This window comes from Maniola jurtina, chromosome 19 (genome assembly GCF_905333055.1).
Source record: "Maniola jurtina chromosome 19, ilManJurt1.1, whole genome shotgun sequence".
In the NCBI taxonomy this organism is placed as follows: Eukaryota; Metazoa; Arthropoda; class Insecta; order Lepidoptera; family Nymphalidae; genus Maniola; species Maniola jurtina.
The window spans coordinates 6,812,095-6,835,923 of NC_060047.1; the positions used below are offsets into that span (position 1 = coordinate 6,812,095).

Genomic DNA, 23,829 nt, shown 5'->3' on the forward strand with positions numbered 1-23,829 from the left:
TTAGTTGGATCATTTTAGAAAGTTAGGTTTAAAATATTTAAGGATAGGGTTGGATCATTAGGCTACTAGGTTTAATTAATATTTTCTGCACCTTCACCCCCATTAACATTTCAAAAATCTTATCCGATTTCTTGTCTATACATTATAAAACCTGTGTGCAAAATTTCAGCTTTCTAGGTCCAAAAATTTGGGCTGGGCGTTGATGAGTCAGTCCGTAAGTCAAGACATTTCTTTTTATATATTATACTAGATGCTGCCCGTGACTTCGTCTTTTTTAAAATATCCCGTGGGAACTCTTTAATTTTCCGGGATAAAAAGCTGTCTATGTCAATTTGTGGGACGCCAACTACTTTTCATATAAGTCGGTTAAACGGATGGGCCTTCAAGATTCCCGTGGGAACTCTTTGATTTTCTGAGATAAAATGTCTTCCCCTGCCTTTGTCTTTCCACGGGACGGACGTAAGCTTAATCTGTACCAAATTTCATCAAAATCGGTTAAACTGTTGGGCCGTAAAAAGCTCGCAGACAGAGAGACAGACACATTTCGCATATATAATGTCATATATAGTAATATAGTCAAAATACCAGTTAAGAACTATAATAATGGGTTGCTAAATCCAGAACCATAAGACTAATTCTTGATATTATAAAATAAATATTTTGAGAAAATCCTTTCAATTTCATGACTAATACTCTGGATAACATTGATTTACCTAAAGTACAGGCTGTATTAAACTTTTATACCTACTTGAATAGTGGCCTACAAACTAAGTACAGCCATCTTAGTTTAAGTAGCTCCTTCACAACAATACGGACTGAAGTGGTTGCCCACCGTACTTGATTGGGATAACGCCTAATGGAATTGGTTGTTCAAATATTTACCGGTTAGGGATCTGGGGTTTGATAGTTTTATAGAATGGCTAGGTCGTAATGTTAAGGACCTAATGCGAGGCTATTCAAAGAAGGTGAGGGAAAAACAAAGGTTTCCTAATCATTATGTTCCAAGTGTTTTTGGTAAGTTTTTGGTCATCCCCGTGGCCGTATTCACATTTATAATGTTTGTATGGATTACTATGGATGGATTCACGATCCTCAGGCAGGCTATCGATTTTGGTAAATAGACTGCGAAATCGTCACTGACCGTCGAACTTTGTGTCGAGGTGTAACTACTTCAAATCGATTCCTCTATTTCAATTCGGTTCAAACCAACGAACTGTTACTTATACGATTATCCCCTGCCAAATTAAATAACCTAGTGAAGTTGAAAGTCTTAAAGGAAGAATAAAGTTTGAATGTTTTCTTTCTTTATTCAAGTAGGGCTTTTTACAGCTAAGTAGGTACATGTCAGCCCCATTATAATCTAAATACGTGAAAGAAAAACAAGAAAATCTTCAATCAATCAATTTATTACTTTGGGTTATAATATACATTGTTCTTAACCTAAACTTGAAATAAGTGCAGCCTTTAGCCTCACGGCATGCAATATTTGATACAATCGCGTTTTTTATTAACCCCCGACCCAAAAAGAAGGGTGTTATAAGTTTGACGTGTGTATCTGTGTAACAGTGTATCTGTGTATCTGTCTGTGGCATCGTAGCTCCTAAACTAATGAACCGATTTTAATTTAGTTTTTTTTTTTTTGTTTGAAAGGTGGCTTGATCGAGAGTGTTCTTAGCTATAATCCAAGAAAATCGGTTCAGCCGTTTGAAAGTTATCAGCTCTTTTCTAGTTCTGTAACCTTTATTTGTCGGGGGTGTTATTTTTTAATTTACACTTGTTCCTTTTTATTCGGAGGTGTGCCAATCATAAAATAAAATACATTAATTAATTAATTTTAATTTTCTTTTGTTTCATGTTGTGTTACAGAATTATAGTCTAAAAAACATTTAACAAAAAGTAAATATTTTAAATAATAAAATAGAGAGTTAAAATAATCTGTCGAAATAAAATGTATGCGGTATGCAACTATGCAATATATACTGTATACAACATTTCCCGAACGTTTCTTGAGACGACGAATTGAAGAAATGTCAATCCAAAGCGTTCTAAATTCAAAACCACTTTTTCTCACTGGGTGAGCAAAAACGACTTTTGCTCACTGGTTTTGGGCAGCAAACGTACCCTATTTGAGCTAGAGAGGTGAAAAACTATTTAAAATTGCAATTTTTTTAAAATTAATACATAAAAATCTTCTCCAATCTCATTGCATCCATATTTTTTGCTTTTATTTTTATCTCAGCGGATCTTCACTACTTACTTTTATTAAAATAAGAAGGAGGTTAGAAAGTATTAAAAAAAAATCAATTACGTTAGATATTTTATTAAACCTACAGGTGAAAAAAATCCTGGAAATTATTTGCTGACTTCAGATAATATCAGACATTTTAAGGGGATTAAGAACGTAAGCAAAAATTCCGCTGAAAGGAATTCCACCCGCCATTACTCAGGTGTTTTTTTAGTCCCAGCTTATTCAGTAATCAAGGAAATTGGTACGCCGAGCATTCGGATGGACGTGATCAACATTTTTCTGAGGTTTTATATTGAAATAAATACATAGGTATATATTTCAAAATAAGTAAAACGCAAAAAAAAATACAACGTCGAAACGATCATAATTTTATTGAAAGTAAAAGTATTTTGAAATTAAGTAAAATTATGTATTCATTTCTCTCACGATATTCACAAATACTATAAATACTTAAATATAGTTGTATTTTGTATTAGGCATCTATATAAAATATTTGCCCGCCATTGCATGGCAAATGTGGTGATACTAGATGAATAATTGTAATACCATTATTAACCTACATTTAGAGCAAATAAATGATTGATTGATTGATATAAATTACAATACAAAAAATGGCACCAACTCTTCTTCTCTCTCTGGGCTGGTTTCCGCACTTAAACGTTTCTGTCTGTTGTGCGTATGACACCCACTCATCCAAATCACTGTAACGAAGCAGGTTGCCCCGAAACGCTGGCTGTGTTACCTCGTTGAATGCCCAGACTAATGTGCTGACCAAGATAACTGCCAGACCTCCGATCACCGGTATACTCCACAAGACGGGATAACAGGTCCTTAAAAAAATAAAATTTATTTTCTTCTAATGTTAGAAACTAAGTTGAGACAGGCTAAAAGGACAAGTAGGTAGGGGACCAGAACAATTAAGATAGGTAAATATGTATGAATATCAAGCAGACTTTGCAAGACATGCAGAAAATTACTATCCTCACTACATTAATAAAAATCCTGGCTCACTCACTGACAGTCTTCAACGTCCAGCTCAAACTATTGGCCCAGAAAGCCGAAATTTTGCTTTTGTAACGTGTGGTATTTAGTGTATATAAATATTAAAAGAAAACATATAACTTTAAATCACTGATCTCCTTACGACTAGCGACATCTGTGCGTGGCGGGTGGAACTAGTTCGGCATCTTGGTGTGATTGCTTGTAACAGACATCATAAAAGAATTTATTTATTATTACTAATTATTAATTTACGGTTGTGTAAATATTTGCCTTTTCCTTATAAAAGGATCTATAAAATACATTTGTAAAAATTTCACATGAGTTAGGGAGTTATTTTTAAAACTGACAGGTGGTCAGGAATCTGGGGCCAGAAAAAAAAAAAAAAGAAAAAGAAAAAGAATTTGGTGTGACAGCTTGTTTTTCGCTTTTCGATTCGCCTTGCAGGAAGATGTCGTAGTTACAAATTTTAAAAAGGATAACGATAGTTTAGGCTGGGAGTTTTGCTAAAAATGGTATGTGTGAGTTTATTCGTGCGAGATCAATTCGTCCACTTTTCGATGGTGTTGTGAATTTATGATTCCTTGTTACAGTTTTAGGATAAAGTTCTACCACGCGGCGGGTGGGTGTCGGCCATCACGATTTGGTAAGTGAATCATTTCTCTCAAAAATTAATTAGAAAGATGTAAGGCTCCCCTACCCGAAATAAGCGTGTCGCCAATTTGCAATTTCATTTTTTCTTTTTAGGTGGCGACATGGGTGAAACGTGCGTGTTGTTATGTTGTTGTGATTAAGAATTTTTTGGAATTTAATTGAAATTTAAACAATTTGATAAGAAAATCATCATCATGGTCCCCTAACAACCTTATAATTTTAAAAACCATGATTGGGTTATAAAATAACGCTGAAATTTGAGAGTTAACACGCGTTTTGCTCGCTTCACGTTTGGATTGAGGAAGCGTGGACCGCCAGTAATCCATAGGAATCTCTTGCATCTTTTACCCTGCTCGTCCGTATGACACACGGCCACAGTCTGCATGAGCCGCGCGTCCGGAGCGAAGCTTGAATTTTCGGAACAGGTGTTTCCCTAAATCTTCAGGATATTAAGGTGGATTCTCTCCAACATATTAACTTTTTTTTTTGTGAAGCTAATTCAACTATTTTTGTATTTTGGTTTACGTTTATATTAATTGATGGTTTACACTAGATTGTGACATATACGTTCCTAAAATCGTAACTTATCATTAAGACGAGTAACCTAAGATCATAGTGAGGTGCGTTGAATGCGGACAGCACCTTGAGATAGTATAAAGCATCTCTCATGTCTCTGTAACTAGTCGAGTTAACTTTAAATGTAAATCTATAACCAACAACAGAAGAATTAAATAACTATTTCTAAGGTACTCGAGGTTTCAATTTAATAATTATCTTTTTCCACATAAATCCCTGGCTGTACAGAGCTGATTCTGTTAGCGTGTCTAGGTCCTAGCAACGCACCTAGAGTTCCTGAAAGACCTAGGACCTGGATATGTTACAGTGGCGCTCCAACGGGTATTAACTATATTTTGTTTTCCCCTGAGTGCTACAGTGGCATTCAACGGGTATAAATTATACTTTATTTTTCTCCTGAATGTTATAGTGGCACTCAACAACTTCAAAAATTTTCATATTTAAATTATACACTATATTTTTTCTCCCGAGTGCTACAGTGGCGCTTTTTGGGTTTTAAAACTTTTGTTTCACACAGGCTACAGTGTTCGTCCTGTAATTTAATTTAAATACTATTATTTGTTTATATTTGTTCAAAAATTAACTTAGTTTTTATGAAATCAGTTCAATACACCCAGGGTTGTCATATGACACATAGTAGTTTGAAAATATTGTAGGTAAACCATCAATTTAAGTGAAATTTAAGGATAATATTGTAATTAATGCTTTCTTTTCAGTGTTACAAATATTTCTTATCAGTTTAAGTTAATAACTGTTTGTCTAATTGTTAACTTAATTGTTATATAATTAACTTAAGTTTTATATTGTAATTGTGTATACCATCAATTACTTAACATGGAAAAGTCCAGAGCTATACAATTTCACTCCCTTAGAAAGGATGAATTAGTCTATGAAGTGTCCATACGTGCGGATACTCCTGGAAATACTGTCGATGCCCTCAGAAGACAGATGCGCAAGCTTATTTTAGAATGTCCTTCTGAGGCCATAATAGAAACACCTTTTAAAGCGGATTCTGAATTTCAAATTATAGGTGAAAAATTAGATGAACTAGTAGCTTTGTTAGATAAATGGGATGTGTATAAAGAGAAGGTATCGCTAGCTAGAGCAGAAGCCCTAGCCTACCACCTTTACCATCGATTGAATAGGATTTCAACTGAGGAATCAGCGGTGTTAACAAAAAAGATAGAACTTAAAAGTAGGCTTGATTCATTACTTGAAAAAATTGAAACTCCAACCATTAACGTTTCAGAAACTCCTGCTTCAACTTCATCTTCTGCAGCAATAGTTCATGAATCTTCGCTCTTCGAGTGTTCCAGTGACAAGAATGTAGCCAAATGGAACGTTAAGTTCAACGGCACCACGGATCCTCGCTCATTCATTGAACGGATAGAAGAGTTACAGGGTTGCTACGGGGTTTCGGATGCCAAACTGTTCAGGTCTGCAGCACAGTTATTTAGTGATCAAGCTCTCATTTGGTTCCGAGGATTAAAACATCAGGTATGTACGTGGTCTGATCTTAAAAATCTAATATTGGAGGAATTTGATCCGGTCGATTATGACTATCGTCTACTGGGTGAAATTCGTGCCAGAACACAGGGGGTAGAAGAGCCTACTCATATTTATTTCTCTGTTATGGCTTGTCTGTTTGCTCGCTTAAGGACACAACTGTCAGAAGCAGCTAAACTAGAGATTTTACTACATAACATACGCCCAAATTTCTCTCAACAGTTAGCACTAGTTCAAATTGATTCAATTTCACAGTTAAAAGAGAGTTGCAAAAAGATAGAAGCTGCTAGCCAGCGTGCTACATTATTCTCAGAGCCTGGAAAACCAACAAATATTATAACTCCTGAGTTTTCTTATAAGCCCAAGAATAAAACAGTGGCTTTTGTGGATAGTAGGGGCAAAAAGCCTAGTATATCAGAACCAAAAATTCAACAAAATAAGGTTCATGATCAGCAACCTCCAAATAAACAATATTTATGTAGGGAAAATGGTAATAAGAACAATAACCATAAAAATCCAAATCCATCGAATAACTGTTGTCATTGTCCATCAAACAATGTTTCTAAACAGTTTGTTAAACGGAAGGTTCATTGCTTTACTTGTAAAACTCCAGGTTTTACAAAGTTAACTTGCCCAAATTGTAATAAAAATAAGAAAACTGATCCAAAAAACTAAATAACTCGAACTGTAACACTTTAAGTAAAAAAATGTCAAAATTCAAAAATTATGATTCGATTTTTACAGTTCGATTTTCCCCACAAAAAGATGATATTAGGCCATATTTGGAATGTAATATAGGAGATATAAAAGTTTATGGTTTGCTAGATTCTGGCGCATGTATATCTATTCTTGGTAACAACTCTCATACATATTTTATCAAATTGGGTTATAACTTTAACAATTTTATTGATAATTCTTGCACTGTTGCAAATGGAATCCAGTTAGAGTCATTAGGACATATGTATATACCTGTGACTTTCAATAGTAAAACTTGTGCTATTAAATTTTATGTTGTGCCTGCAGTAACTTCAGATTTAATACTAGGATGCGATTTCTGGAAGGCGTTTAATGTAGCCCCAGAAATATTTGAAAATATAGACTATATACGTTCACCTGAAAGCTTTTGCAACACAATAACGACGAAAAACGTACATTCCATTCAACCATTCAATAACTTGAACTTTGATCAAAAAGAAATAGCCAAAGCCATAATAGATAAATACAATGATATTTCATTTGACAAAAAGGGTCTAGGTAGGACATCGTTGATAGAGCATGTGATTGACACATGAAACTCTGCGCCGGTTCGGGTGAAACAATATCCTATGTCCCCGGACAAAAAGTCAGCTTTACAAGCTGAATTAGACAGAATGCTTGCGCTAGATGTCGTCACTACCAGTGAAAGTCCATGGAATAATCCAGCTATTTTGGGAAAGAAAGCAAATGGTGACTGGAGGTTTTGTCTAGATTGCAGGAAGCTAAATGCTATTACTAAGGGTGACTCTTATGCAATTCCTTACATCCCTCAGATCTTGGACAGCTTGAAAGAAGCAAAGTTCTTATCAACCATAGATTTATCCTCTTCGTTTTGGCAGATCCCTCTGTCAAATAGCTCTCAGGAAAAAACTAGCTTCACCGTCCCAGGTCGCGGGTTATTCAAGTTCAAGGTTATGCCTTTTGGTTTATGCAACGCCCCTGCTCGTCAACAACGACTTATGGACATGTTAATTAACCAAAATTTTTGCAGTGACATTGAAAATGGTTATGTATTTTGTTATATCGACGATATAGTTATTTGCTCGTCGGATTTTTCAACTCACTTGCTATTACTGAACCGAGTTTTGGACAAATTGAAATCGGCTAATTTAACAGTGTCTTTTGACAAATGTAAATTCTTCAGAGAGTCGATCAAATACTTAGGATATGTCGTTGACGAATATGGTTTACGGACAGACCCAGAGAAAATAGCAGCAATCTTAAACTTCCCTACTCCGACAAATGCTCGTGATGTAAAGGTATTTTTAGGTACTTGCTCTTGGTACAGGAGATTTATTCGTAACTTTTCAACTATTGCAGCTCCGCTGAACAAGCTTACCAGCAAAGGAAAAAACGCGCCGAAGTTCCAGTGGACCGACGCCGCAGAGGAAGCCTTCACGGTGCTGAAAAATGCGTTAGTCTCTGCTCCTGTCCTAGCCGTTCCAGACTTTGAAAAGCCTTTCATCGTGCATTGCGACGCATCGTCGTACGGTTTAGGAGGTATGCTGTCTCAGAATATCGATGGTCATGAACATCCGATTGCATACGTAAGTAGGTCCTTGAATAAAAGTGAAAGGAATTATAGCGCTACTGAGCGTGAGGCGTTAGCCGTAATATTTTCAGTAGAAAAATTTCAAGCATATCTAGGTTCACGAACATTCAAAATCGTAACAGATCATTCATCACTGAAGTGGTTCTTGAATTTAGAAAACCCTTCAGGTAGGTTAGCTCGGTGGGGTTGTCGCCTGTCTCAGTTCAATTTTGAAATCGAACATCGAAAAGGCACCGATAATGTGGTCCCTGATGCCTTATCACGTCTTATGAAGGTAGAGGCCATCCATACGGCTCCATCCACGCCTACAATGAGTATGAGAGATGAATGGTACGATAGAATTTTAAATGGTTGTAGATCTCATCCGACAAACTTTCCAAATTTCATGATTAAAGATAATACTCTTTATCGATTTAGTAAAAGTAAATATAATCTCACTAGTGAATTTGATTGGAAAGAGGTAGTTCCTAAGGGAATGAGATCTAAAATCATTCGAGAAAATCATAGCGAGGCTACAGCAGGTCATTTAGGTATTTTCAAAACACATAGACGCTTATGTCTTAGGTATTTTTGGCCAGGAATGTATAAGGATGTGTTAGAATTTGTGAATGCATGTGATGTATGTAAAGCGTATAAACACTCTACACAGGCAACGCCCGGTTTAATGGGTAAACCGAAGGTTTGTTCGCGACCGTTTCAGGTAGTGTCAGTGGATTTGGTTGGTCCGTTGCCACGATCCCGATCCGGTTACACCTTCCTTTTGGTAATTACGTGTTGCTTTTCGAAATATACACTTCTTTTTCCCTTACGTCGTGCAACTTCAGCCTTGGTGGCTAAACATTTCGAAAATGATGTCGTTTTGGTACATGGGACGCCAGAAACCATAATCCTTGACAATGGCAGCCAAATGACAGGTTCAGAATTCAAAAATGTCATTGCGCGCTACAATATACCAAAACTTCATTATACTCCGAAATACACCCCCCAGGTAAATTTGGTAGAACGTTATAATAAAACCATTATGACGGCTGTCACGTCTTATGTGGAGGACAACCATCGTTCATGGGATCAAAACCTGAATAAGATTCAATTCGCTATAAATAGTGCAATAAACGAATCCACAGGGTTTTCACCATTTTTCTTGGTCCACGGTCGCGAACCTGTCATAAATGGAAACTTCTATCGGGATACAGATAAAGAATATAGAGTGGGTATGCCACGCGAGGAGTATGCAGGGGAATTTAAAAGTTTGGAAGAGATTTTTGATAAGGTACGTGAAAAATTACATCAAGCACATGCTAAAAATGCATCTCATTATAACCTTAGGCGAAGGAACGCCAAGTTTTCAGTTGGAGATCTTGTATGGAAGTCTACTTATACTCAGAGTGACGCTGAAAAATTCAAAATGTCAAAATTAGCTCCGAAGTATGAGAAATGTAGGGTTACAAGAGTTTTATCTCCACTGGTGTATGAATTAGAAAGACTAGATGGTACAAAAATAGGTTCCTGGCATATAAAGGATTTAAAGGTATAAATTGTAACTCAGACATGTTCAATCCCAACCCGTGTGTGAACATTATAAGTGCTCACATACTAAAGTGGAAGGAAGTGGTAAACTTAATTTGGAATAAGTTACTACCAAGTATAAATGCGTGATGAATGAAGTAGCATAATGCAAGGAAAGAGTGAGAGTGATAAATAGAATGCGTGATGTATGTTATAGTATAATGCAAGAGTGATAGGGGTGAGATGGAGGCGGATCGATGACTCATGATTGATCTGAGACAATCAACAAACCTTTCAACCATGGTGTATATATTTCTTCTGAAATACGAATCATATACTCGAAGGTTAGTGATTTTCGTATTTCTCTTTTGCTGTGCATTTTGTTGCACAGAGATTATAGTATTCCTATGTCTTGTTAGCTCATATTGACGCTAGGACCTTGTTCCAGACAATTAGGAAATCAATTTGTCCTTTGCTGTGCTTTGCACAGAGACTATTTTATCCCAGTGTTTTGTTTAGGTCGTATTGATGCTAAGAAGGTATCCACACACTGAGGATAGTCGGTTCTTGTATATACCGAAAAAGTATCCGGAGACTCTGTCTCCTGTATCATAACAGTTATACTGTTTTAGTTTATTGTAAGATCAAGCTGCAAAGACCGTAGGCCTAGATGCATTGCTGTATTATTACGTACGCCGTTTACAGTGAATGATGCCAAGGTCCAAGCAACTTCTGGTCGTCCTATAAATAGCAGAATTTGTAGTTGTATAGTTAAATTCCATAGTTATAAAACTAGTATAGTAACATTAGCCTAAAACATTTCAAAACTCCCAGAAATAGAATAGGTAAGATAAATAGAAATAGTTATTGTAGTCTTCTGTTTGTTTAGGAATCAGTGGTTATATATTTTGTTTTTTTTGAATTTCTTTTAATTTCAGTGCTTCATCGTGATCGCTGAGGGCAGCGAGCGGTTCCCCTTCGTTGAACCTTTTTCCGGGGGAGGGGGTATTGTAACGTGTGGTATTTAGTGTATATAAATATTAAAAGAAAACATATAACTTTAAATCACTGATCTCCTTACGACTAGCGACATCTGTGCGTGGCGGGTGGAACTAGTTCGGCATCTTGGTGTGATTGCTTGTAACAGACATCATAAAAGAATTTATTTATTATTACTAATTATTAATTTACGGTTGTGTAAATATTTGCCTTTTCCTTATAAAAGGATCTATAAAATACATTTGTAAAAATTTCACATGAGTTAGGGAGTTATTTTTAAAACTGACAGGTGGTCAGGAATCTGGGGCCAGAAAAAAAAAAAAAAGAAAAAGAAAAAGAATTTGGTGTGACAGCTTGTTTTTCGCTTTTCGATTCGCCTTGCAGGAAGATGTCGTAGTTACAAATTTTAAAAAGGATAACGATAGTTTAGGCTGGGAGTTTTGCTAAAAATGGTATGTGTGAGTTTATTCGTGCGAGATCAATTCGTCCACTTTTCGATGGTGTTGTGAATTTATGATTCCTTGTTACAGTTTTAGGATAAAGTTCTACCACGCGGCGGGTGGGTGTCGGCCATCACGATTTGGTAAGTGAATCATTTCTCTCAAAAATTAATTAGAAAGATGTAAGGCTCCCCTACCCGAAATAAGCGTGTCGCCAATTTGCAATTTCATTTTTTCTTTTTAGGTGGCGACATGGGTGAAACGTGCGTGTTGTTATGTTGTTGTGATTAAGAATTTTTTGGAATTTAATTGAAATTTAAACAATTTGATAAGAAAATCATCATCATGGTCCCCTAACAACCTTATAATTTTAAAAACCATGATTGGGTTATAAAATAACGCTGAAATTTGAGAGTTAACACGCGTTTTGCTCGCTTCACGTTTGGATTGAGGAAGCGTGGACCGCCAGTAATCCATAGGAATCTCTTGCATCTTTTACCCTGCTCGTCCGTATGACACACGGCCACAGTCTGCATGAGCCGCGCGTCCGGAGCGAAGCTTGAATTTTCGGAACAGGTGTTTCCCTAAATCTTCAGGATATTAAGGTGGATTCTCTCCAACATATTAACTTTTTTTTTTGTGAAGCTAATTCAACTATTTTTGTATTTTGGTTTACGTTTATATTAATTGATGGTTTACACTAGATTGTGACATATACGTTCCTAAAATCGTAACTTATCATTAAGACGAGTAACCTAAGATCATAGTGAGGTGCGTTGAATGCGGACAGCACCTTGAGATAGTATAAAGCATCTCTCATGTCTCTGTAACTAGTCGAGTTAACTTTAAATGTAAATCTATAACCAACAACAGAAGAATTAAATAACTATTTCTAAGGTACTCGAGGTTTCAATTTAATAATTATCTTTTTCCACATAAATCCCTGGCTGTACAGAGCTGATTCTGTTAGCGTGTCTAGGTCCTAGCAACGCACCTAGAGTTCCTGAAAGACCTAGGACCTGGATATGTTACAAGCGGCTCTAATTGTAGACAAGGAATGGGGCTGGATTTTCCGAAATTCCCACAGGATAAGGAATAAAGATTACTTATATTTTCGCCGAGTGAAGCCGCGGGCAATCTCTAGCTCAATAATATTCTTTGATGAAATATAAGTACGTACATATAAAGATATTCTAAGCATTAAAATATGATGAGTTTTCCAATCAATCTAGGTATGTAATATGTATATGTATGTATATCACGAAAAACAAATGACAGGTTAAAAATAACTCAAAATTTCAAAAACCCCCGACACAAAAACCTCTATAAGAAAACTAGAAAAGAGCTGATAACTTTCAAACGGCTGAACCGATTTTTTTCGATTATAGCTAAGAACACTCTCGATCAAGCCACCTTTCAAACAAAAAAAACTAAATTAAAATCGGTTAATTCGTTCAGGAGCTAGTATGCCACAGACAGATACACAGATACACACGTCAAACTTATAACACCCCTCTTTTTGGGTCGGGGTTTAAAAAGAAAATTTAAAATATAAGTACATATTAATATTTTTATAAAACTATGTAATCCAAACAATAAATTTATTGCAGTAATAATATATTATTTATACCAGTAATATAAAACACAAGTCACTTGCATATGCAACCCACCGACACATGCACAAAGGCTGGTAAATTGGAAACGTCGCAGTGACACGCAGACGTGTTATTTGTTACTTGCGTGATGGTGCAAGTTAAAAGAGAAATCAATCATACTATCGACTATATCACGTATTGCCGGCACAGTATTCAAATTATTCAAAACAAGAGGAAGCCCGCGACTTGGTCCGTGTGGATGTAGGTTTTTGAAGATCCCGTGGGAACTGTTTGGTTTTCCAGGATAAAAAGTGGTATATGTCAATAACATGAACGCAAGCTACCTCGGTACCTCATACAAATTGATTTTAGTGGATGGGTCTTTAGGAATCCCGTGGGAACTCTTTGATTTTCTGGGATAAAAAGTAGCCTATGTCCGTCCAGGGATATAAGCTAACTCAGTACCAAATTTCGTCAGAATCGGTTAAACTGTTGGGCCGTGAAAAGATAGCAGACAGACAGACAGACACACTTTCACGTTTATAATATTAGTATGGAAGTATGGATATTCAAATTTCAAATTCGAAATTCGAATTCGAAATTCCACTGGTCCTTTGGAAACTCAAGCGCTTCTTCCCGTCCTGACTGAAAGAGCGCACACAGCGATGCGGCGAGTTGCGGTGCGTTTTAAAATCAATTAAAATCTCGTGCGGAATTAATTCCGGAATGCGCACGCTTCTATCAGTGTATAGTTCACAGATTTAGCGGGAAAAGTATAAAATTAAGGAAATGTAAGGAAATATACCTTGGCACTAAACAAAACAGCTAGATCTTGATAGATTTTATGGCTCTGAATTTGCCTGTTGGAATTTCAATGTAATTACGATATAGACTCACGATTAATTCCATAGGATTAGGTATTTATAGCGTTTCAGAATTATTGTAACAACAGACGATTCTATATCAATGAACAACAGTGATTTGTACAATTGTTATTTGATTGGAATCAAATATAGTAACAATATAAACTGTTCAAGCAAGTCTTGCATTTTACAAACGCTCTAATGTTACGTTTTGGGCCAAACCAAGTCTAGTCCCGCTGTTGCTTTCAAATTGCCAACTGGAAGGAGTGAAAAATGTCCTTCTATTGTTTTTCTTTACCGAGATGGAAAAAGCAAACTTTGGCATTTTGGAGATGAAACCTGAATTAAAAAGTACCTAACGTTTTTGTTTGCTCTAAAAACCACGTGAGGTCTTTATTGTTTTGGGTGGGTTAGTATTCATATTACTAATCTGTGTGTGCGTACGTACGCGCGCGCGTCTTTATCTATTTTAATATACTTAGTCAAAAGTTTCTTGTAAACTAATTATAAAATCGTTTGCAGTCTGCAAATTTTTGTAATTCGTCCGAACTACGTAAATATGTATTATGTTTCTAGCTAAGAGATCACAACATTCGAAAACGTTTTCCCTTTGTTAGTCTGGTCGCACTATAACTTATTTTAGCCTTCACTAGTAGATATACTTAAAATATGTTAAAGTTACGCCAACATAATGCATGATACACACAGGTCATATAAAATTACATTTGCGACCTCAAGCCCCCAAATTGATTTAACCACCATGTCCACCTCAGCTAATAGAATAATACTTTGCAATTAAATTTTTCTCGTTAAGCATTTTAAAATGCAACGCGTATAGCGAGCGGTGTTTTATTTTTTAATCTCATGACTCGAATAAATTAGTTGGAAAAGTAGGCACTTGAATACTTTAATATTAATTTCCCTCCCTCGTTTACGTCAGAATTATCCTAGTACCTAATAAGTATTAGAAATAAAGTTTGTAAAATAATGTAAAAAAGTAAACGAAATTTTAACGAGATGCACAGCCGTGTACCTCGTTTCAAGTTTAAGCAAGCAAGCTTAGTTTCAGCCTTACGTATGAATTAAGTTTATTTTTACCCTCCCTCATAAGTACGCCTACGGCTCGGACTTGCAAACGTCAACTCGTTTGCAATAATGTAATTTATATCACAATGTACTATAATACCAATGAGCACATTACATTTATTAGGTACTTTGACGTAGTAAAAGGGGGCTTATAAAAATTGAAAATAATACCTAAGTATAATAAGTATTACCAACTTTGCCCGACTTGATCCGATTTCAAAAGGAAAAGATATGAGAGATACACCTATATACATACATACATATTACATACACATGTATTTATACACGTGTTATCGTAGTCTAGCATGCATTCAGTCTCATACATCAGAGCTTCTCAGTCACTATTGTAGGATAAAAATCGGTCGTTTACTCCTGTATATTTAAAATAAAACTTGGCTGGCATACTATCGTGTATCTAGATTCTCATAAAAAAATCATAAACAAGTGTAAATTAAAAATTATAACACCCCCGACAAGTGAAAGTTACAGTAACTAGAAAAGAGCTGATAACTTTCAAACGGCTGAACCACTGAACCGATTTTCTTGAATTATAGCTAAGAACACTCTCGATCAAGCCACCTTTCAAACAAAAAAAAACTAAATTAAAATCGGTTTACTTATTAGTTTAGGAGCTACGATGCCACAGACAGATACACAGATACACACGTCAATTTTATAAGACCCTTTTTGGGTCGGGGGTTAAAAGCAAATATCTCAAACATAAAATTCAAATATTGTGACTCTTGGAAAGAATGATCGTCTACACTCTATAGGCAATTGCTTGTAGAAATGCAGCGATCTCAACTGATCTCATATATCGCAAGTCGCAACAATCTTCTCATGCAATATCGCGCTGAGATTCGATGACATTATTATTCGCGGTACAAGTTTTCAACGCTCGAATCTCCCATTTTTCCATAGGATGAGCACCGAGAACGGGGAATGCAATAGATTATGCGCCATATTGTAAAAGTCTAGGCGCATCACTGACGTGACCTGAGCTGAGATGGAATTATTTATAAACATTATATCACCTGTTTTATATAAAACTGACTTTTAATAGTTTTTAAGAGATTTTGCAGGTATAATTGCGGCATTATAGTTTCGTTGTCTATCGTGTGTTACGGTGATCTTCTTAAAATTATAAACAGCATTTTTCAGACACCATGATAGTCTCCTGAGACTGGCTGAAATTAAACTGATCCTTGCGTTAGGAAAATGTGTGAAAAAATGTGTGAAAATTTTCATAAAACAAAAAGTAATGAGATGTTTTCAAACGACTGGCTGCTACAAAATCTGAGATTCAAAATAATTAGGAACAGTAGTGATTGCAAAACAAGTAGTCTAATCTGGAGTTGCAACATGGTGGTTTTCGCAGGTCAACTAAGGATTAAATACATAAACTCGGCTGAAATCTGTTTTGATACCTACAATGCGCAGTCATAATATGCGCCTGTGTTCAAATTGGACTGCCTAATAGTGTTGCGCTCACTAAGATTATTAGGTAACCATCCCAATATTTCAATTCATAACAAAAATCTCATATTTTAAATGCCTATATTTTACTTTTGCAAGCCGGAAAATAAACTAAAATCCCACTACACGTGGGAAAATAACAAACAAAATCCTAAAAATGCTTTATCGAATAGTTCTTCCATTATTTTATTGAGGTCAGTTCGGAACCCACAAAAAAGTACGGCAGCATAAAAAAGGTAGGCTGCAGGTATTGATGTAGAGACTAGCAGTATGTTAGTCTGTAAATAAACTGAACAAAAGTTATTTAATTCGGGTTACGGGCCGACATTTCAATAGCCAAAAAAGTTTTATCCGCGGAATAATGTTAATGTTTTGATATTTTAGTGTTTAAGAGGGGTCTCTCCGTCACTCGCTCCATACAAAAGTAGTTCGTCTATCATTTGAATACTAACCAATCATACTCAATGGAATTTTGTAGAAACGTTCCAGGATCTAATGTCTATGCCTGTGGTTTTCCAGATTTCCGTTAAAATATTTGGTTTCAAAGTTAGTTAGGCACAGATATTAGTTTCTAGAATATGTCTGCAAAATTTCATGGACTTTGGTTGCTTGATATTCAAATGAAATTTGGACTACGATTGTATGGAGTAGAGAGCCCTGTTAAACTATTGAGGGAGATTCCTATTTTAAACATACTTATAAGAATCCGGCGTCTCAACCAACTCAATTGTAAGATTTCCATAACATAGTAAACCCCTTTTATTTTTGATGTTTTCCAGCAAAATAAACCGCTAATTACAAATATAATGTGAGTGAAGCTTTAATAAATTTACTACTATGATAAAGAAATTATGCAGAAGAAAAATAATTTCCGCAGCATATTAAATCTCCATTAATAACTCCAGAGTTTTGCATAATATTTTAATTTAAAACACTTTGCACTGGTACGTCCTACGCTGTTCATTAATGTTCTATTATGAATTAAGCTGGGTACACATCAATTACCATAGACCCTCTATTAGAACCTTTTCGAACAAAAATAGCACGAATGAGCCAACACCGTTTCGACTCTCGAATATTAATGAGCTGTTCCATGCAGACGCATTAAAACTTTATCAAAGCCTTATAACGTTGATAATAAGGGCCAATATTAAAGTTTTATTCGTCTTCCTGTACCAATTTAAATAGTCTGTAATCAAATGTTTCTTTTTGTGCTGAAATAGACCGGTCTTCAGTTGGTGTATTTTCGTATTCAGCCTTGGGGACTTGAATTTTTTAGCACCAACGCTATTTTTTTTGTAAGTGAATAAATTCTTATAAATAACGATTTTTCTCCAGTACCTACGCGCATCTAAAGATAAAATTGCGTTAATTTGTTGACATAGTAAATGATTTTACTGTTTCTTTATAAAGTTACAGTTGTTGCAGAAATTCTTGTTTAACGTAAAATTAATAGCTTCAGAAGCCATCACACTTATACCTGCCTACCGTAAATAATACAAGTTACAATACAAGGAAAAATTTGAAATACGCACGTAGTCGACTCAGCCAGGTTAGAGCAAATTCACAGTCCCTGGGAAAGTATTCCTGAATGATTTTATTTGAAAGAAACTAGCTGATGCCCGAGACTTCGTCCGCGTGGATTTAAGTTTTTAAATATCTCGTGAGGATTCTTTGATTTCCCGGGATAAAGAGTAGCCTATATCACTCTCCAGATCTTTAGCTATGTTCAAGCAAATCTTTAACTACATCAAAAAAATCACGTCAATCCGTTGTTCATTTGTGGTGTGATGGAAGTACAAATGTATTTGTATGTTTGTTTATCATGGGAAACGATGGGTAGTGAATAGTTATATCGGTTTCGGTGCGTAAATCGATTTAATTCTTCAAAGCGCAGTACCAACGTGATTGAGAACAAAGGAGCATAACCAAAACAAATACAAAAGGCCGGTGCGGTCGAATTTACCAATTATTTTGTCATCAGACTCCGTGGCTTTTACAATTAACCTAATTCTTGTATCAATGTTGGTTTCTGCATTTTCTGGTATTATTACTGAGTTACTAGATTAGAATGAAAAGCCATTGCTGGACTATGATATTAAAATTCCAATAATTCAGTGTTTTGAAAAAACCCAGTTAAGCTCTACAATAATACACAGGAATAGTGAGAGGCGGTATATATTTTTTTAACAATAAATTCATCTTAAGTAGCTAAAATGGACGCTTTATTTCATACTCCTACAATAAACCAGATATTAGCAAACGACACGTAAAACAATTCTTTCACCACTTGTACAGTTATTTCCTGATTTTATGCACAAAACAATGTTTTCATCCATACTAATATTATAAATGCGAAAGTGTGTCTGTCTGTCTGTCTGCTACCTTTTCACGGCCCAACAGTTTAACCGATTCTGACGAGGTGTAGGGTTAGGTTATATCCCGGGGACGGACATAGGCTACTTTTTATCCCGGAAAATCAAAGAGTTCCCACTGGATTCCTAAAGATCCATCCGCTTAACCGATTTGTAAGAAAGTTACCGAGGTAGCTGGCGTCCCTGTTATTGACATAGGCATTTTATCCCGGAAAAATCAAACAGTTCCCACAGGATATTTAAAAACCTAAGACGCGACGAAGTCGCGGGCATCCTTTAGTTCAGAATATTTTTTTTTTTTTTTCATTTTTATACAAATCTATAATAGGTATCACAAAAATACGTATCATTTTTATCTAAATAATAAGTAGAAAGATGTCCTTTTTATACATTAATACGTTTTTGTTGTTTTACATTGAGACATTAAATATTACTAACGAAAGATTTAACAAACATACTACAAAGTTAAATATGTAAATCACAATGATTTGTCACGTAATTTCATTTAAAATTCGAGCTCATTTAAATTTAATGCCATTCGAAAATTATTTGTGTTGTCCGCTGCTGGTTTATAATGTATGTACGAGTATTTACAATACGACCAACAGGATGGCTTTAGCTCGTAGTATGTGCTATGTATGTACATAGAGTTAACCTCAATAAAATAATAATTATTTATTATTTTTCGCATTTTTGATGTGAAATTTTATGAAAAAATATTTCATAACTTATCAGAATCACCCTAATATTATAAAGGCGAAAGTTTTGTGTATGTGTGTGTGTGTGTGTGTGTGTGTGTGTATGTTTGTTACTCTTTCACGCAAAATTACTGGAAGGATTTGGCTGAAATTTGGAATGGAGATAGATAATATTCAGGATTAGCACATAGGCTACTTTTTATCCCGGAAAATCAAAGAGTTCCCACGGGATTTCGAAACACCTAAATCCACGCGGACGAAGTCGCGGGCATCATCTAGTAGCTAATATCCGCGATTAAGTCCACGTTTTAAAAAAAAATCCCTCTGATCTCTTTGATTTTACGAGATGAAAAGTATTCTATGTCTATCTACAAGCTGCAATGCTTGCAACTTGGAGTTATGTGCCAATTTAAGACTAAGTGTTAGTGATCTTTTTTCTGTATGTTTCTGTTTTGTTTTTGTACTTCGTACTGTATTTGTGCTATGTGATCCGATATAAAAGGATATTCATTTATTTATTTTATTTCATTTTATTTTCATCATGGATTAAAGGAGGTAATCATCCATTTAATAAATTAACTCGATTCTAAAATAATTGATATATTTTTTTGAAAGGGTGGACAATTATTTATTTTGAATATCTATTAATATTTGAACTACATTTTGAACACATACTCATACTAAGATTTTTAGGAAATTTCAAATGATCACATGAATTCTTGAACTGCTAGCAGAGAATGGTAGTGGCTTTATTTCGTGTACAAACTTTGACAGGTTACCCTATAAGGGACAAAGTGATGAATATTAGGATAACCACAACAATTTTGGGTGGCTCAGTCCTACGTCTGTTCTGATTAGTAAAATTAGAGAAGACACCAGACAACCAAAACCGTCAAAGATTTGTGACTGTAGCAATTATATCGGAAAATGAAATTAATAAATAGGATTTTATTGGACTTTATTATACTTGCCTCATTATAAATACGAAAAGTGGCAAAGCCCATTTACACCCTCGAAACGTCTTTGGTGTAAATCAGTTGCTGTATTCCTCGTTTAATAATCTATAATATAATAGTTGTAGTTACTTTAAATTAATAAAAATCTAATGCATAATTATGATATTGCCAACATTAGAAATCGGGTCGTTGACTCGACCGTTTTTCTACGGACCACCGCACGATTCGACATAATGCGGCAATGTATAATATGCTAAGTAGGTACCTAGCTTCGTACTAGTCTCAATATCGGCACTGGGAAATACGGAACCCAAACTCGAATCGGAAATCGGATTAACTGTTCAAGCCGCGTTCCCTGGCCGAAATAATTAGGCCGCATCCAGAGCACACGAGGTAAATGCCAGATCATTTTGTCACGTGAAGGCAAATTAGGCTTTGTGGAGCATAATATAAGTAACCTTAATAGCTATGTGAGCTATTATTTACATTACGTCTGACAGGAAATATTATTTATCGACCTTTAGAAAGAGATAGCTAGCTGTTTTATAGAGTCTTGTCTCTGTCATTGAGACCGACAAAACGTCACATAGATATGAGTGACAGAGACAACGCTCTACGAAGTCAAAATCTCTTTCTAAAGGTTTAAACTTTCTAAAGGTCGATGTTTAATAAATATTTGTTGCCGGCTATTGTACTCAGTGTTCACTGATTGGCAGTAAGACAATGCTTGGTTGAAAGGTAATCACAGATTGCTGTAAGAGCCGCAAGAGGCGCAAGAAAGGCATGCAATGCATTTTTTCAGGAACAAATATGTAAAAGACCTTAGCAGAGCGCGTTGTGTATGAAGGACGCAGCTAAGCATCTCTAAATCAGACGTTATTAGCACATATTCATCTTTGATGGAAGTGAATCGTTTTTAACCCCCGACCCAAAAAGAGGGGTGTTATAAGTTTGACGTGTGTATCTGTGTATCTGTGTATCTGTGTATCTGTGTATCTGTGTGTCTGTGTATCTGTGTATCTGTGTATCTGTGTATCGGTGTATCTGTGTATCTGTCTGTGGCCTCGTAGCGCCTAAACGAATGAACCGATTTTAATTTAGTTTTTTTTGTTTGAAAGGTGGCTTGATCGAGAGTGTTCTTAGCTATAATCCAAAAAAATTGGTTCAGCCGTTTGGAAGTTATCAGCTCTTTTCTGGTTTTCTTATTACTTTTATCCCAGGACCACCAGAGGTTACGTATTTTCTGACACAGGAAATATGTACGATTGAGTAGAGTTAGTAAGTACTAAGAAAGCATGCCTAGCCTACGTGCTAGCTTGCTTAGACGGCCAATTTTCAGGTATCTGATAATCAAGGTACATAAAACCATTACTTACCTCACGTAAATTCTCCAAACTGATTTTTACGTATATTTTAGGCAATATCCTTAAAAATATGTCGCCAATACTTCTAGACACTTCCCGCGTCGGCCGTATTGCTTTGCAGACGCTTTAAAGCTCCCAAAATAAGTAATTACTTAACTGCACGTAAATTCTGATGCTCCATTTTTATATATGTCCACCAGACAACTATTTTAAAACCTTTTACAAGAAGACAGACCGATCCAGATCCAATTATCCCCTAAATTCAATTTTAATGCCTCTGTGGGTTTGAGCGCGAGGGCATCATTATATACGCGCATGAGACTGAGTAAGACATGTATTAGGATATATTGACTTCTCTCTCACTCTCATATAGTTTACTTATGTCAATTAATTATTAATATAAAAAAAAAATCAGCTAAAAATTAAAAAAATTGGAGAATTTACATGAGGTAAGTAATGTTTTTATGTACCTTGATTACCTGATACCTGAAAATTGGCCGTCTAAGCAAGCTAGCAGGTCTGTAGGCATGCGTTCTTAGTACATACTAACACTACTCAATCGTCCACATTTCGTTCGTCAGAAAATACGTGACGGCTGGTGGCCCTGGGATCTTTCACTATTGTAACAGAGGTTCATAATATTATGTCAATTGGCAAATGTCAAGCTGTCAAGATGGACGTTGCTTAGATACATAATTATTTATTTGAAAATAATGTTTTGGAAAACTCCGATACTTTGGATCGTAGGCGCGGAGTTTCTAATTTATAAAATATTATAATCACAGTTAAACGAGAAAACATCAATTCAATTATAATATCCAACAGTCAACCAAAGGCCACGAACAATCAACCCAAACCCAAACCATAGTCAAACTATTTTTAGGGTTCAGTAGGTATCTGTAGAAAAAAAAAAGATGTAGTCGCGTAGGTGTGCATGGCACCATTAAATATCGTAGGAGGCGATGACCCTCCGCGCGGCTGAGGTTCCCGCATCGTAGTCGCTTTGTCGCGCAGGTTTGGATGATGCATTAGGCGCACCTTCTTTATATTTTATCTGCTTGAACTCAGCTTATTTACTTTGACAAAATACGTTTAAAATTCATCATCATCAGGATCAACCCATCGCCGGCTCACTACTGAGCACAAGTCTCCTCTCAGAATGAGAAGCTACCACACTGGCCAAGCACGTATTGGCAGACCTCACGCACCTTTGAGGGAGCATTATGGCCAACTCTTAAGCTTGTAGGTTTCCTGACGATGTTTTCCTTCACCACTTCGTTGTCTGCCTGTGTGTCATCTTTCAAGAGAATCAAAACTTATAAATTGGGTACTTCCCGTTTACGTAGAATCATGAAAGGCAGGTAGCAATATCTTATAGCCCAAGCACTCTACTCCTGTGGCCCAAGTAAACAGAAAAATCCGACAACTGAATTGTCATTACATAAAAAAAAACTTGTACGGAACTCTTCATGTGTGAGGCAGACTCGCACTTGACCGGTTTTTGAAAGTTATGTCAAATAAAAATTTGGCAATAACAAACAAAATGACATACAAGCCACTTTATTCCTTATTTCATCGGATGAAAGTCGATTTCAATTTAATCGTATATCTTAAAAAAAGCGAACTATTATACGACTACGTAAAATGGGTACATTTTTAAAGCAACGACATGTTAGAAACAGATATTTCGTTTTGGTCGTGTTAAACTATGTGAGTCATTCAGATAATTCTTGATTTAGTGATGTTCGGTCAAAAATATTTCATGGAACGTATAATTAACATAACATTGATGTTACTTTTGAAGAGATATTAGCTGCCTTATTGGATTTATATTATTATAGAAATTGGGTTTTAGAATGGCACAAATAAACGGTAATTTATGAATAAAAGTTTAAAAAGCGTGAAATAAAAATTAAATTAAAAATTTAAAAAACCCCCGACACATAAACCTCTAAAAAGTAAAAAAATAATAGGTAAGTATGTATGGGCCCTTTAAGAATAGTATAAATAGTAAAGTTTTTATCCAAGCGTTCGTTGCGTCGGGGGACCGCTAAAGACTATTCTTTCTACAACAGATGACTTTCATAGTTTATGATAGGTAGCGGTCCCCTGGCGCAACGAGCGCTTGGATAAAAACTTTACTATTTATACTATTCTTAAAGGGCCCATACATACTTACC

The 23,829-nt window shown here is 35.7% G+C and overlaps 2 protein-coding genes and 1 long non-coding RNA gene across 6 annotated transcripts in view; 2 read left to right on the forward strand and 1 right to left on the reverse strand.

Annotated features, from left to right (window-relative positions):
• Positions 1-23,829, reverse strand: part of LOC123874714 (hemicentin-2) — a 329,775-nt gene that overhangs the window by 252,301 nt on the left and 53,645 nt on the right. The window lies entirely within an intron of this gene.
• On the forward strand, positions 3,602-9,315 carry LOC123874715. 3 transcript variants are annotated; one of them, XR_006797989.1, is made up of 3 exons: positions 3,602-3,762; positions 3,841-3,893; positions 3,995-4,650. XR_006797989.1 is itself a non-coding variant. In XM_045920197.1 (3 exons), exons 1-3 carry the CDS (start codon positions 3,824-3,826, stop codon positions 8,066-8,068), a joined length of 327 nt encoding a protein of 108 aa, XP_045776153.1. In that variant the 5' UTR covers positions 3,602-3,823; the 3' UTR covers positions 8,069-9,315. The 3 variants fall into 3 exon arrangements, 1 of the variants encoding a protein (XP_045776153.1); XM_045920197.1 differs by lacking the exon at positions 3,995-4,650 and adding exons at positions 5,727-5,974; positions 8,060-9,315 and having other exon boundaries at positions 3,602-3,893; XR_006797988.1 differs by having other exon boundaries at positions 3,602-3,893.
• Positions 11,088-12,136, forward strand: LOC123874716. 2 transcript variants are annotated; one of them, XR_006797990.1, is made up of 3 exons: positions 11,088-11,248; positions 11,327-11,379; positions 11,481-12,136. It is a non-coding gene; the product is annotated as an uncharacterized LOC123874716 (long non-coding RNA). The 2 variants fall into 2 exon arrangements; XR_006797991.1 differs by having other exon boundaries at positions 11,088-11,379.

What these genes read in the sequence shown, in the direction of transcription:
- LOC123874715 (XM_045920197.1), top strand. Translation starts at nt 3,824, where the DNA reads ATGATTCCTTGTTACAGTTTTAGGATAAAGTTCTACCACGCGGCGGGT. An exon ending in GTGTCGGCCATCACGATTTG is followed by an intron (nt 3,894 to 5,726) that starts GTAAGTGAATCA and finishes TTAACGTTTCAG; the next exon opens with AAACTCCTGCTTCAACTTCA.